This window comes from Anarrhichthys ocellatus, unplaced genomic scaffold, assembly GCF_004355925.1.
Source record: "Anarrhichthys ocellatus isolate YVR2014 unplaced genomic scaffold, GSC_Weel_1.0 scaffold6, whole genome shotgun sequence".
In the NCBI taxonomy this organism is placed as follows: Eukaryota; Metazoa; Chordata; class Actinopteri; order Perciformes; family Anarhichadidae; genus Anarrhichthys; species Anarrhichthys ocellatus.
The window spans coordinates 251,005-266,145 of NW_022280036.1; the positions used below are offsets into that span (position 1 = coordinate 251,005).

Sequence of the window (15,141 nt, forward strand, 5' to 3'; positions counted from 1 at the left end):
GGAAGAAGAGCCTTGGTGAGAGAGGTAAACAAGAACCCAAAGATCACTGTGGCTGAGCTCCAGAGATGCAGTAGGGAGATGGGAGAAAGTTCCACAAAGTCAACTATCGCTGCAGCCCTGCACCAGTCGGGGCTTTATGGCAGAGTGGCCCGACAGAAGCCTCTCCTCAGTGCAAGACATATGAAAGCCCGCATAGAGTTTGCCAAAAAACACATGAAGGACTCCCAGACTATGAGAAATAAGATTCTCTGGTCTGATGAGACTGAGATTGAACTTTTTGGCATTAATTCTAAGTGGTATGTGTGGAGAAAACCAGGCACTGCTCATCACCTGCCCAATACAATCCCAACAGTGAAACATGGTGGTGGCAGCATCATGCTATGGGGGTGTTTTTCAGCTGCAGGGACAGGACGACTGGTTGCAATTGAAGGAAAGATGAATGCGGCCAAGTACAGAGATGTCCTGGAAGAAAACCTCTTCCAGAGTGCTCTGGACCTCCGACTGGGCCGAAGGTTCACCTTCCAACAAGACAATGACCCTAAGCACACAGCTAAAATAACAAAGGAGTGGCTTCGGAACAACTCTGTGACCATTCTTGACTGGCCCAGCCAGAGCCCTGACCTAAACCCAATTGAGCATCTCTGGAGAGACCTGAAAATGGCTGTCCACCAACGTTCACCATCCAACCTGATGGAACTGGAGAGGATCTGCAAGGAAGAATGGCAGAGGATCCCCAAATCCAGGTGTGAAAAACTTGTTGCATCATTCCCAAGAAGACTCACGGCTGTACTAGCTCAAAAGGGTGCTTCTACTCAATACTGAGCAAAGGGTCTGAATACTTATGACCATGTGATATTTCAGTTTTTCTTTTTAAATTTGCAAAGATTTCTACATTTCTGTTTTTTCTGTCAAGATGGGGTGCTGAGTGTACATTAATGAGAAATAAAATGAACTTTTTTGATTTTAGCAAATGGCTGCAATGAAACAAAGAGTGAAAAATTTAAAGGGGTCTGAATACTTTCCGTACCCACTGTATATGAGGTATGTGCAGTGTTGTAGACTGTAGTCTACACCATAGTCTCCTTGTTGGTGCCTTTGCAGGAGGTGTTTATGAGCAGGGTTTGTTGGGTAGGTGTGCTGTGGGCAGGCAAGGGAATCTGCAATCGCACTGTCTTGTTGGTCTTCTTCCACGTGTGGAACAAATTCATATGGTAGCGCACAGATACCTGAGAAACAAATACGCATCACGTTTCAGTACAGCTGGTAAAGGTTTATGGTCAAATGTGATGTGACCAAAGTTAAATACTTCTACTCAACCTTTTTCACTTTTCCATTGACTAAAGTTGTGTGTAGATAGTACCTGGTACTTTTTTTTTTTATTACCACCTTGATCGAGGTTCCAAACGAGCTGAGCCAATACTAGAAGGTGGAGTTAAAACACTGCAGACCACTGATTGGTCAGAAAGAATAGTCACCAGTGTGGCATGAGACATCCTGCACATACCCGTGATTTTGAAATAGCCAAGCTAACATCATTAGAGGCTGCATTCTTTTATTCACTCAACCCAGATTTTTTTTAATTGGCAGCATGCAAAATTGTGCTGTACACATACATCAATGATGTGCAGACTAAAAAGATTCACAATGAGTCATGTAGATGTTACAAAATAATACATGAAAAGGACCTGGTACCAAAAGTGAGTTGAGTCGAGCCGGACCATGCATTTGAAATGATTTATTAGGTCTATAGTTGTCATGGGATGACAACTGAGTCAACGCCATTGGCTGATGAAGACCATGTGATGTAGATTAAAAGCCTGGGAAAAGCTTGTAAGTGGCTGAGCTTGAAACTATGTTCCCAAAGGTCAAGAATGCACTTCCCCTCTGAAAGTTCAAGTTTTCATTTTTTTGAGATTTATTTGTAATTTTAAGCTAATTATTTGATGGGTGGTTTTTAAAAAAAACCTAGTAAGTTGAAGCTGCTAACCAACATTTTTATGTTAACCAAATCAAATGACTATGGAATAAGAAAGGGGCTGCAGTGACTTATTGCCAACATCCTTTTACACAAGGCTGGATTGCATTTAAAGTTACGGAGGGTAAAATAAGCAAAACGATGTACTGACTGAATGACGAATATAGACCCTGAACGTACCAGTGTCCAGAAGACGTATATGCTGAAGAGGGCCAACGTGAGGACCAGTAGCCCCAGGGCCTCCATGCCGTTGGTGTAGTAGAGGTCCATGGCTCCCTGAACACACAGCCATCCTGACAGGCTGGCCAGTGGTGTAATGAACAGGAAACACACTGCATCGCCACACAGCGTCGTCCTCTGCTGCTGCACGGATGGAGAACACAACCACTGGGGGGAAGAAGGAAAAGAGTGAAGGCTGGTTATTAAAGTACAACCCAGGATCATGACGGTACGCACGGTGTGGGTGGGGCTATTCGACCGAAATGTGGATGTACGTATAGATCAGCTGGGGTGGAAAGTATGGTATCTGGCAAGCATGTCTTGTCTGATACTGTTGCACATATGAGTATTGACAATAAATACATTGCATATGTGTTCATAGTCAATATTTATGCTACAAATGGAAATGCCAAAGACTCTAGATCAGGGGTCTTCAATGTTTTTCAGGCCAACGACCCCCAAACTGATAGAGAGATGGAGCAGGGATCCCCTACTATATATATTGTATACAATTGTGTTTTATATTAAACTGGGCCTAGTGTCATGTATAAACATACCATGTTATTGTGCATTCCATACTAAGCTATTCAAATAAAACACAGGTTCAAATATTCATGTTTTTATTTTAAACGTGCAAGGTACAGTGAGTAGGGCGGCTGTGCCACTGCCATTTATAAACATACCGTGTCAACTGATACCAATGCCAATATCAACAGTCTGTCAATAGCATGATAATCATGCATACAAGCTATTCAAATTGACGTTATTTTAAACATAAATGTGGAAACGAAAAATTAGTGATGGCCTATTAAATATATTGCAAAAATTATTGCACAAGGATTCGTGGGTGAAGTATATGCCGTTTTTTTTTAAATTTATCATACTGACGTCCGGAGTCCAATAATTACAGTACAAGGGAGCTGCAGTGAGTATGGTTTTGTATGATGACCAAGCTTAAATACACAATATTCTAAAGAAGAAAAAGAACAGCTGTTTTCATGACTGATTAAACTTGTGCTCAAGTTGAAGGTGGGTGGAAGTAAGGTCACCAAGCCCATGTATTAGATGATAAAGGTCCGACCCAAACAGGTGCAACAAGGCCAACAGGACTCTATCTGCACACACCCACGCCATGTGTTCCATGTGTGCACGGCCTGCTGTTCAGATAGACTCAGATAGAAACGTCTTAACACCCTTGAGAACAGACACATTCTGCTATATTAGTAATGTAATGTATTGTGCATGTGTTTCTGTGCATGTGAGCGCATGTGTCCAGCATTGCCTGACAGCAGGCTTATGCTGTTCACCAGGTTAAAGCCTGGTGGAGAGCATGGTGCTTAATCAGCAGATTACTGGCTGTGACCACACATGCAGCAGGAAGACGACAAGGCCACTAATACAGAGCAGCGAGGGGAGGAAACGCCTTCTAATCTGGCTCTCATGCTAAGTGGCTTTAGGGGTACAAGCAGGTCCAACTGACCTCATGACCGCATGTCCTCCAACAGGAAGACAGCAGGGCTCATCCTCTCTTATTCCCCAGTTTGTACATTCTTGATTCCTCTCCTATATATATATATATGTATATATATACTGTATATAAATATATGACGACAACAGCTGTTTGCACTTGTGAACATAATGTTACAGTTATAGTAGTTGAATTGGTTGTAGCCTACATTCAATATAAAACTAAGTAATATCAAGGTGAATTGTCGTTAAGGAATGCGGTTAGATCTGCACTTTACCACACACTTCACAAACAGTGCAGAAAGTTTGATCATCTTCAATAACTACAGCTCATGAAAACAAAATGAACAGGTACAGTTTGTAGCGTCCCGCTGTAATTTGAGATCTTTCCAGCTGTGTGTCACGCCTCTTTTATTCATCATGGGTGGGTTTTGATATATTGGTCATTGCTCATTGTATATGGGGCGGAGGAAGACATCTCAAAGATGTCATAGACCGATATCTAAATATGACAAATAAAGTGTTAATGAGCTCCATGGTCAGACAAGGACAATGCTGTGTATGGCAAGGGCCTACCTCAATAAGGGGCTTTGGTAGGCGCTCCAGTGCAAACTGGTGGTGGCAGAGTTCACAGTGGCTGCTGTTGGAGGCGGTGAGCCAGTGCTCCAGGCAGGCCCGGTGCACCATGGCCAGGCTACCACAGCACTCGCAGGGGGACAGCAGCTCCCCTGAGGCCCTGCCTTCATGGCAGATCCTACAAAATGGCTCCTCCCTGCACAGATGGGCACACAGAAAGAGACAGGATCTCTTTTTAACATTTACCTTACTAGTGTTGTGATGGTAGCTCTGTAAGAAGCCTTCTCAGAGATTTCCATGTCATTGACCCTGAACAGAAACACTCAAGGCCTCCAATTTGACCCTAACAGGGGGCCCATCACTGGATTCAATTCTAATTGACAGGGTCACCCCTTGAGGTCCCAAGAGCACCTGGTGGAGCATGCACTGAGCAGCGTCCTTTCTCAATATAATTCCTCCACAAGCAGATGATACATCCATTGACACTTGATGTGGAAATACAACCCTTTCAACAAAACAAAAGCACAATACTAAGATGTTAAAATCCCCAAGACCAAGTACACACACACATGGCCACAAATACACACATCTATCCATGTGTTGCAAATCTTATTTTATAAGGAGAGAAATATTTACTTCAAAATACATCAAGACGCTATGATATACCGACTGAACACAAGTAAGTATATATATATATATATATATATATAGTAAGTCATATAGTAAGTAAAAACAGAACAAACCAAAGTATTCCTTCCTCTTCCTTCCACAACAGTTTTGTGTCAATAGTCACTTATTTTGTGCCCTCATAGTAAATGATAATAGTAATAACACCTTTAAATTCAAATCTATTGAAGTTGTAAATAGCCAGTCCTCTATGCAACACAATGAATCCTGTAATAAACTTGTTTTGTATAACTCTGTAATTTACAGAGCAGGGAATAAAAACCTAACATTCACTGAAATGGATTCAAGCCCATTTTAAGTTTTAATATCTGAGAAACAAGCTTTGTCAGTGATTGGGTTAGCATCTGATATCGTTGCACTGAGGCACCTTTAGCGTCTGTATGAGATGCACTAGCTCAATGTAAAGCCCTGGGTAAACTTTCTGCAAGGACGGTTGCCCAGAAATGAGCTGAAGCCGAATCGTTGGAGGGAAGCGTATAGATCTTTTATACTTTATGCGGTTTCTGCTCTTGGCGAACCAACATTCTCGAAACTCCTCAAAGTTTTCTACCTTCTCCACCCATTGTCGGAGTTAGAAAACGTTGGATGTGCACGGACAGACAAAAACCTGCCCCACATTCGAGACTGTATGCATATAACAAGCATAAACTATACGTTTTCTGTAAACATGGAACTTTACTTTGAAAAGACACGATGCATATTCACTCATTCAAAACTGACACGAGAGGGGTATCAGTTTGAACAGAGGGCCACTGACCAAGCATTAGTATTCGATGAGTTGGGAGTGAGAACATCAACCACCAACCCTATTCTGTTTGAATTTGTTGAAATGAGGGCCAGTACAGACAAATTCAAAAGTATTACATAAACCAGTTCAAAACCAATCTTCAGTTGGTGGCAATCACACTGCTAGGTGCCACCAAATCCTACACACTGTCCCTTTAAGACAGAATGCATACATACTTTCCCAGAGATATTTTGCATAGGGATGCAGTCAATCTTTCTATCAACCTAGAGCAGAAGAGATACAACTCTTGTGTTACCTGTCGGTGATTGTTGAACATTCCTCACCAGGCGTGTCTATGTGACAGTGTGTTACTTCTTGGTTGCAGCTGTTGAGTCCCTCCTCCAGCCCGATCTCAGGCATTAACTTCACCTCCCCCACAGGGCTGGACACCCATGGGACGGGGAGTTCCTCTGCTGTCATGTCTGCTATATGAGGGGCCATTCACTCATGTCAGGAGCATCACTTCTGTTAGCAGACAAACACAGGTTTATCGTACCATTCATCATGTTATGGCAAAGCTAACACTTAGACAACACTATTTTTACACATTTACTAAATGGATGTGGAAAAATATATATGTTGAAATCCAAAATATATACTTGGCATTTTATATATATATATATATATATATATATATATATATATATATATAGTGTATATATATATGTATATATACTGTACATATAGGTATAAAAAATGTAATCAAATGTTGTGCAGACAAGTGAGAACTGTCCTACCCAGAACTTAGGCTTTCTACTGTCCAGTCATTGATCAAGTCATTAAAGTCCTGAATGAGTTCAGATTTGCATTGTCTGCTGTAGGCAGGAAACTACTAACATTCTACTGCGAAAAGTGATAATAATTACACATCATTTAAGCCAGAGAGAGATAATATCAACACTAAGTGATAGTTATTACCATAGGCACAATTCCCCCCTTGTGATGCAGGTGCCAGTACTGATGCCAAATCATTTTCATTTTCAGTACCTTAAATTCCTAACTTAAACTTTCCCTGAAAAACAGTATATGACACTCTAAGATGCGGTTCAAATCAATGTTTTAAAATTTTAGAAAATATGCTTATCAACTTTCTTTTTGAGAGTGAGGAAATCGATGTCTGTGCTTCCTGGATGTGGTTAGCCTAGCTTAGAAGAATGGCTGGATCTGTCCCATGTGAAAAGAAAACACCTACCAACCCCTCTAAGGCTCACTCGTTAACGCACTGCATCCTGTTGGTTTGATCCGTACACTAAACACTGAAAATGTAGACATTTTTGGGGGTTGTTATGTGCTTCAAGTATTTCTTGGCAAACAACAGTTTATCCATTCAACTCTATAAACTAGACGCAAACAAAAGTAGCAACCCTCCGTTTTTTTACGGCCTGTAACTTTACTGTATTGTTCCTCTCTCCCTGCTCCCATAATCCTCATCTCAGCAAACAGCACAGACACACACTTGCTGTGGAAAAATAGTGGAGCATGTAGCTGAAAATCCAGAAAATTCACTCAACAGGTTTTTGAGCATGAACATGTTAGCCATAACAACTTTAAAGGGGAGTAATATTTCTGTATTATTTTTACAGCTTTAATGCAATCAAAATCCAATAAAAATAAACTTTCTAATTCTCATTGTTCTTAATTCTATTCTAATGCAGCCAATCATTTCTGGAATTTCTACTGAAAACGTAACGTTAATCACTTTATAAGGAAAATTAGATTTTTAGGACTCATAATAGCCAGAAATTCTACAATGTAGATTTGAACTGTAAATGTACTTATCTGTGTCTAATGCAACAGAAAGGTGCCTCCCGCCCATAAAATATGTACCAGAACTTTTGTCATCTTCTACATCAGTGTTTGAAACAACAAGACTCATAAACATGCATGATATCAAACTCTGTTCATGGCAAGTTCCTGTTTACCACAAACGCAGCAGCCCAAGCAGTGACTCAAGAAACACAACACGGAGCTGTTTCAGAGCAGAGCCTATCACACATACAATAAGCCAATAGGCTTCAAACAACACCTAACAAGTCAATTTCAGTAGGCTTACCAACAGCTGGATGTCCACAAACACTCTGTTGGTGTATGCTCCTGTACAGTAAAAAGCAGCCCTTCCCGTCTGTTTATCAGAGTCTGTGTGTGGAAGCTTCTCCTCCTAAAGCCTGCCAGCAGATTAGCGTAGCTTGACGGCGGTGAGAATAGTGAGGGATTAGACGGAGGGGAAAGTAAGGGCCAGGCCAAACAAATGGAAATCACATCAGAGTGAGTTACACTAAGCGGGAGCAGCACCTCACCGTATCGCCCCCTTAATCCTGTTAGGGGGCTACCAGGCAGCAGAGCGAGCCTTTCACCGGCCTCCAAGCTCCCGTGGTAATAAAGGCTGGTGGAGGACCAAGGCCCTACCACAGATGAGGAGGGACATGAGGCTGTGTTGATGTTGTTGTGGTTGGTGTTTGCCACATATGTCTGTGGAGGACACTCTGTGATTTATACCCCAATCAGTATCAGTAGTCTTGCTGGGATGGAAATCTGATGGCAAGTGTGGCCAAACAGAGAAACAAAGTACAAAACCTTCAATGTCCTCTTAGGAACTGATTTGAATGACCTTTGGCTTGTTTGTAAAGATGCCGTGCACACACTGTGTTGTTTTCAGTTCCACTCAGATCCCCCAGAACTACAGTCATAACAAAACTGGAGATTTTTCAAACTCTGCTCCAACCTGCGGTGAACCTTTCTGATAAATATTAGGAAGGAACATACTGTATAATATAGAGCTGCATGAATCAAATTAAAGCCTATGTGATTTTTCTATTGGATTTTGGATTACTGCAGAAAATATGCTCCGTGTCAAACAGAAGTTTATGATAGTTTCGTATTTTCTTTAGCAAGATAATGAACACCAGTTTTATGATTTTTGAATCGTGAATACAATCGGCAGATATAAAAAACTAATGTCAGGCCATAAATGAACCACGGTGGCATTAGCGTGAGTATATACAAGTAGGCTTGTTAGCAACCAACTTTTTTAAGACACGTAAAAGCCTAAAAATGTACGAGAGTGGTATTTACTGTCTTATATTGTAGAACAAAACATGACCGTCTCCTACGCTTCTGTTAACCACAGAACTTATTTCAGGCATCAAACCAAGAACTTGTTAGAAAAAAAACATGGACTTTGAGATGAGGAAACTGGAATTGCAAAAACGCTGACTCATTTAAGGGTTTTGTGATCCGTTCCTGCATCACTCTATTGCATGCAGTATACAATGTTGCAGGTTTCATATGGAGGAACCGTGGAAATCGTCACTAATTATAGATGAAATAATTAGATTCTTAGCGAATGTGAGAGTCTTTTGGTCAGTGCACAGCAGGTCAGATAAACATGCAAAAATGTAAAAACTTACTTACGGGCAATAAAACTAATCCACACACCTGATGATATGAATAAAACATATATTGAAATCAACCGGTTCTACACTCAGCACAACTAACTAAACTCAAAGTGTTTCATAATTCTCCTGTTTGTGTGAGTGCTTTGCTCTACATTCTTTGTAAAGGTTATCATCATCATTATTATTATAATGAATGCGGTTGTTGCTGTTGTTGGCAGTGGTAGGGTGTTCTTTCTGTTGTATTAAATTAAAAAAGGAATACACAAAAAAAATGACAGATAATGCAACAGTGTGATGTGTAAGATGAACACTACCAAGACACTGGGCTTTACTGTCATTCGTCCTTGTTTACTTGTTTGTAAAAGGGCGGCATGGTGGTGTAGTGGCTCAAATCTAAAAAGTTCCCCGTACTCTCTTGAAAACATTTCCTCAATTGAATCGCTTGGTTTTATGATAAATGGCGAGGCCCGTTTACTTTGTGTTTTTATCTACACCCACACAAAATCAAACTTTGTATTTATCAAAGAATTCTCTGATCTTCTCACTTTTGTTATGCCTTGTTTTGATTTTAACATCCATGAATGTCTGCTGCCCTTCTGGCTGCTCTTTTACTATGGATCTGTCATGGTGTGTGCCTCTCCTACCTTTCCTTGTGTTTCCTGTGGTCTCCCTGTGTGGGCATAGCTACTCTGGCTCCTGCATTTTATCAACCCTGACTTTCCTCCAAGTCCTTGCCAGAACTTTCCATACACAACGTTGGTAGCTACGTTGCAGGCCTCAGAAGGTATTTTTTTTTGGTATTCTGTAGTTTTATCTCCTTGTGCTCAGATTAAACTGCTGCTGCCAGTCTGCTGTTCTGGATCCCCAGTGTCCTGCCTCTCTGCTCACTCTCAGCTGACAAACACAGCTCCTTGTTTCCTGCAATTCAGCGACTGGATCAGCCCCAAGAACACTCACCCTCTGCCGAGCCTATCTATCATTATCACTGCAAACCTTTTTCTTTTTGCTCTACGTACTGCAGTTGCCCTCACAAAGTACCTACTGTGTCATGCAGTAGCATTCTATTGTGACATTCATCACCTAACGTCACCTTTGACTTTGACCCTCTTGCTCATATCTGCTGCGCTAAGGATTGTGGGACAGAATAGTCAGAAAAGCATGCTGGCTTGTGTACTGCAAAATGCATTCGGATGAAGTAGAACGTTCTGGTTCTTGGCATACTGCATTAGACATACTATGCAGACATAATAAATATTTTTCGTGCATACTAAATAATATTGTAGTATGGGTATTGGAACACCCAGCAAGTTTGCAATAGACCTTTTTACCTGCAGTCAGAGTCTGTGTGCTTTGTTCTGGGTTCACTCAATAATAAACTTAACAGGATTTTATACACAAAGAAATGTTTTAATCATCATCCATCAGTTGAGCTGCCCTGGACATTGTTCTCCCCGCTGGTTTTTCTCTTGAAAGGGTTTTACTTACAAAGTTTGTTATTTCAAACTATTCAGAGTTCAGAGAGAGCAGTGCTGTACATCCTGCTTCACTGGCTGGTAACGACACATTGATTTATTGAAGTCTTGGTTGGCCTGTCTCACTCCGATGATTACAACAGCATGTACCTCTGAAACTACACCAATGATGTTTACACCTATCAGCCCTGACAAAAGTAAGACTGTAATGCAAAATAATTTGGGTTATTGTAAAAATATAATAATAATAATTATTTTAGATCAGGAAATCAACTGCTTTTTAATGTTACACCACACATGTCTGTGTGGTGTAGGTTCAGATTTAAGCCTGTGTTGTAAAGGAAGCCCTTCCATTCATATATATAGTCTGTTCTCCCTTTCTACACATAAGCTCAGATAAAAAGGGAGAAAGAACGACTCTCTCAGACTGGCAGAGCACCCGTCCCTCTCTGTCTCTCTCTTTGCCTCTAATCCTGTCTGTTATTCATTCCCAGGCTGCTCCTCACAAAGCCCAGAGGGAACACACATCATTGGGGATTCCTTCATGAACAGACTGAGAGGGTGGGTAATTCCTTTGACACTGACGGTACAGCAGTGTGCAGAGCCCCAGACGCTGGATGAAAAGATATAACACAGGGCCCCGACACGCCCCTCTGGAGGAAAGCCACTTCCTGTCCTCTCTGTGGCCGCTGCTGGGTGCAGCAGGCCTGTTTGAGGCTGCCTCTGGCTGCAGGTCTAGGTCGGCTGATGTTGTGTCTGGGATTTAGTCAAGGTCTGTTTGGGTCAGTGTACAATTTATCCACCTCCACATTTGCATTTTGTTAGATGGGATTGGGGCCCTCTCTAATCCTGCGAAAAGCGAGGGGCCACTTTCCAGTCTATCGATCCCTCACTTCATCAGGTCCCCTAACAGCCATTAAAAGATATTAACCCAGCGTGTGCCTCGGCCTGGATCGATAGTGGACAAAAGCACTGTTGGAAGCTGTCTGGACATCTCATATGTGCTTTATGCTCTACCTGTACGCCATTATAATCATGATAAAGATACTGCAACACCTGCTCCTTGGAGATACCAACAAGGGTATATACAAAATACATATGAAAATAATATTAACTGGACTATATTCACTAAAAGCATAAACATATTGCCTCTGTCCCTTATAAATTAAAAACAAAATACCACAAAATTGTGAGAAAAATGTCTGTATTCTTTGATTTTTGTGTTGCTTGAAATACTGATATGACTTCAGATCTGAAGAAGATTTAGCTATCTCGTGATAGAAATGTTGGACCTTTACTTTGGAAAATCTCTGAATTGATAAAGTTCTTGATTTTGTGTCTGAATGTAGTCTGAGATGTCTTCAACACAAATGTATCAGTAATTTTTTCCAGAAACCAAAAATCCAACAATAAAGTGGTTTCCCTCAGAATCTAGTTATTTTTTTAGGTGCACAAAGATTCGGGTGAATATAATTCATTTAATACATTTTCATATACTGTATGTATTTTGTATGTGCCCTTGTCAACAAGACATGTTATACTATAAGTGACTATAATCCATGTAATCTCATTTCCATATATGTATTTTGTACACCTTGTTAAAACCTTATTTTGAAAACAGAACGTAGCTACATGTTTATCCTTACGCTAACGTCACCATGTTGGCTTTGGGTTAGGGTTAGGTTAGTTATACATTTGTACCGTCGGATGATTTGACGATGACGATGAACAATAATTCTTGTGATAACAAATGAATAATCTCATAATGTTGAAATAACAAAGATTGTGATCTTGAGATAACAACAAAATCAATTGTGATCTCCAGATTATGATCAAATTTGAAGTTTGAATAAGATCCGTTTAGGACTTGCGTAGCGTCACTATCTCAATGAGGTCTTCAAATGGCATACAGCTGACTGGTTAAGTAGCACATTATCTACTGGTTACCTTTATTATTGGTTAAAGTATCTATTTTGAACAGCTAATGTATGCATGCTCTAAGTATTGATTCTGGCCTCAGATTTATGTCAATAAAATAAGTACATATTTATTTAGAAGAGTGCCCTCAGTAGACACAGATGGGCAGTATTTCTATTACTTGTATTTCAAATACGTATTTCAATTACTTTTGAGTATTTTGTAATTTGTATTTGATCGGGCCGATAAAAATCGAATGTAATTTGTAACAAAATACTTTAGAGTGGAGTAATTTTGTATTTAAAATGCTCAAAATACTTTCTCCACGAATCAAAAAACAGTTCACGAGTTCAGTCTTCAGATCTTCAAATTCAACGGATTGTCTGATTGTCTGAGTGTGACAGATGTCAACTAGCTTGATGTATAATTTATGTCTGGGTCTGGCTACATAGCCTATTGTATATACATGGTGATGGTTATAATATCAAGCTAGTGATCGATGCTAACATGCTAATGACGCTAGCATGCTGTCTAGGCTAGTGCATAGCCAGTGTTTAGCAAGTTAACTTATCAGTCGAGTAGCTAGCTATATAGGAAGAGGGAGATTGGGAGCTTGTATGTTCATGATAACCTTATCAAGAGACGTCTGACCATCTAATCTTGCACTGTATTACAAGTTATAACCTGGAGGACACCAGAAAAGACCTGCTTTCTCTTCAGCAGTACCCACTTATCAAGCTCCTTTTTGTTCGATTTAACACAACCCTCCCCTCTTCAGCTCCGGTTGAGAGACTGTTCTCGTTTGCAGGAATAATATTCCATCCGCACAGGAGGCGGTTAACACCAGAAATATTTGAAAAGTTAGTTGTTCTTAAAGGCAACTAAACTGGCTACTCAATGGTTGGGTCTCAAGAACCAAAATGGAAGGATTATTATGTCATAAAGATGTCATTGTGAACCTGTATGAGACACTTAACTGTAATATAGAACTATGTGGCCTACCATGCCACTGGCCAATGTAAGAGAGAAATGAGTAGGCTACCATGCCACTGGCCAAGGTACAGTAAAAGAGAAGTAAGTAGGCTACTCACTTGTTAAGTTACCTGTTCGCTTTTGTATTGATTTACTATTTACCTTTTATTCTTATTAATTCTTCTGTGCAGAACTTGATGTACAGTAATTTATTTAGGCTCTTTACCTGTGTACAACTGGTTTTAATTCTCTATTTTGCTTTTATAGTATACATAGGCCTAATGCGTGATGCTATTCATATGTGATGAATATTTTCTTGTTGAAGTTTATGGGCTGTTAAGTCCCATTGATAAAAATATATACATACATAATCAATCAAGTTGTTGTCTTTTAATATCTTTGCTTAGTTACACAGACATTCTGTGACTGTTCTTCCTTTTTGTGGGCTTCACCAGAGCTTTGTGTCCATTATATAGCCCAAACCTGAATGCTCTGCCATACCAAATTGTGAGAAAACGGAAAATCCAGAAAAAAGTATTTCCTATATTTTAAATAGAAAATACATGTATTGTATTTTCTTACATTTTCTGGCACCAGTATTTTGTATTTTATTTTAATACATTTATTTGAGGGGTATTTTGTATTTTGTATCAAAATACATTTTGATATATTTTTGCCCATCTCTGTCAGTAGATTTCCACCAGGTGTGTCTGCAACAACCACTGCTGTATTGTGTGACTGAATGAATACAACCAGTGCTGTAAGTGTCTTCAAAAACACTTCATTCCAACTCAAAAACAAGAGGCGATGTAACTTCATACAAGCGATGGGCTCGAAGTTATCCTATAATACATTTCATACCATGGTTCCAATACATAAAGGTAAACTCACCAAGCTGTCTGCCCACTTGGCACCGGCTGAGTGGTGGCGAGGTACAGCATTGTGTGCACTGGTAGGTCCATTAGCTGTTAGCGGTTAGCCAAACACACCATCCAAGAAAACCTATAACAGTGAGAAAGTTTAAGCGGCTGATGGGTAGTTAGCAGTGTCTTTACTGGTAGTTCCGTTAGCTGTTAGCCAACTGTGTCTCTGGCCACAGAGTAGTGGCTGGAGGTAGGTTAAGCCCTCAGCTGAGTTATCAATAGCAGCTCAGAGTAGTGTGTGAGGAGCAGGCAGTCAGTGGCAGTAGAACACAGGTAAAAAGGTCTTATGAGAGAGTGTGAGTCACAGCAACCATGGGAGGTCCTTGAGCATGCAGCATAACGGGGCCCCCAAAATATGATGCAGTTTGCTGCATGAGAATGCGAGATTAGCCGTGGATAAACAAAGAGGCGCACACCCACCCAAAACATGACGATTAGTAAATCCAACCAAGTAATTTTGTTATGTTTTTGTTTTGAATCTATTAAACATTAACCACACTTTTAGAACTGCTGACGTAATACGGGAGAAACACACTCAAAAAGTAATTGAGAATGTAGTTCAGTTGTATGGGAGCATAATTTTGCAGGAAACAGGGTTGAATGGGGATAACAGTCCTTCCAGACAGTCTCCTCTAATTAATGCACAAGATAAGTGATAGAAGTAGGGAAAAATTAAAAAAAGAGATGTTAAAAAACACACCTATACACACACACACACACACACACACACACACACACACACACACACACA

General features: G+C 40.4%; 1 protein-coding gene across 1 annotated transcript; it reads right to left on the minus strand.

Annotated features, from left to right (window-relative positions):
• Positions 1 to 1,022: 1,022 nt before the first annotated feature.
• Positions 1,023 to 7,836, minus strand: LOC116383125 (E3 ubiquitin-protein ligase MARCH3-like). Its single transcript, XM_031846705.1, has 5 exons — positions 7,765 to 7,836; positions 5,968 to 6,176; positions 4,238 to 4,466; positions 2,156 to 2,362; positions 1,023 to 1,226 (listed from the first exon to the last, which is right to left on the minus strand). Exons 2-5 carry the CDS (start codon positions 6,150 to 6,152, stop codon positions 1,068 to 1,070), a joined length of 780 nt encoding a protein of 259 aa, XP_031702565.1. The 5' UTR covers positions 6,153 to 6,176; positions 7,765 to 7,836; the 3' UTR covers positions 1,023 to 1,067.
• Positions 7,837 to 15,141: the final 7,305 nt, after the last annotated feature.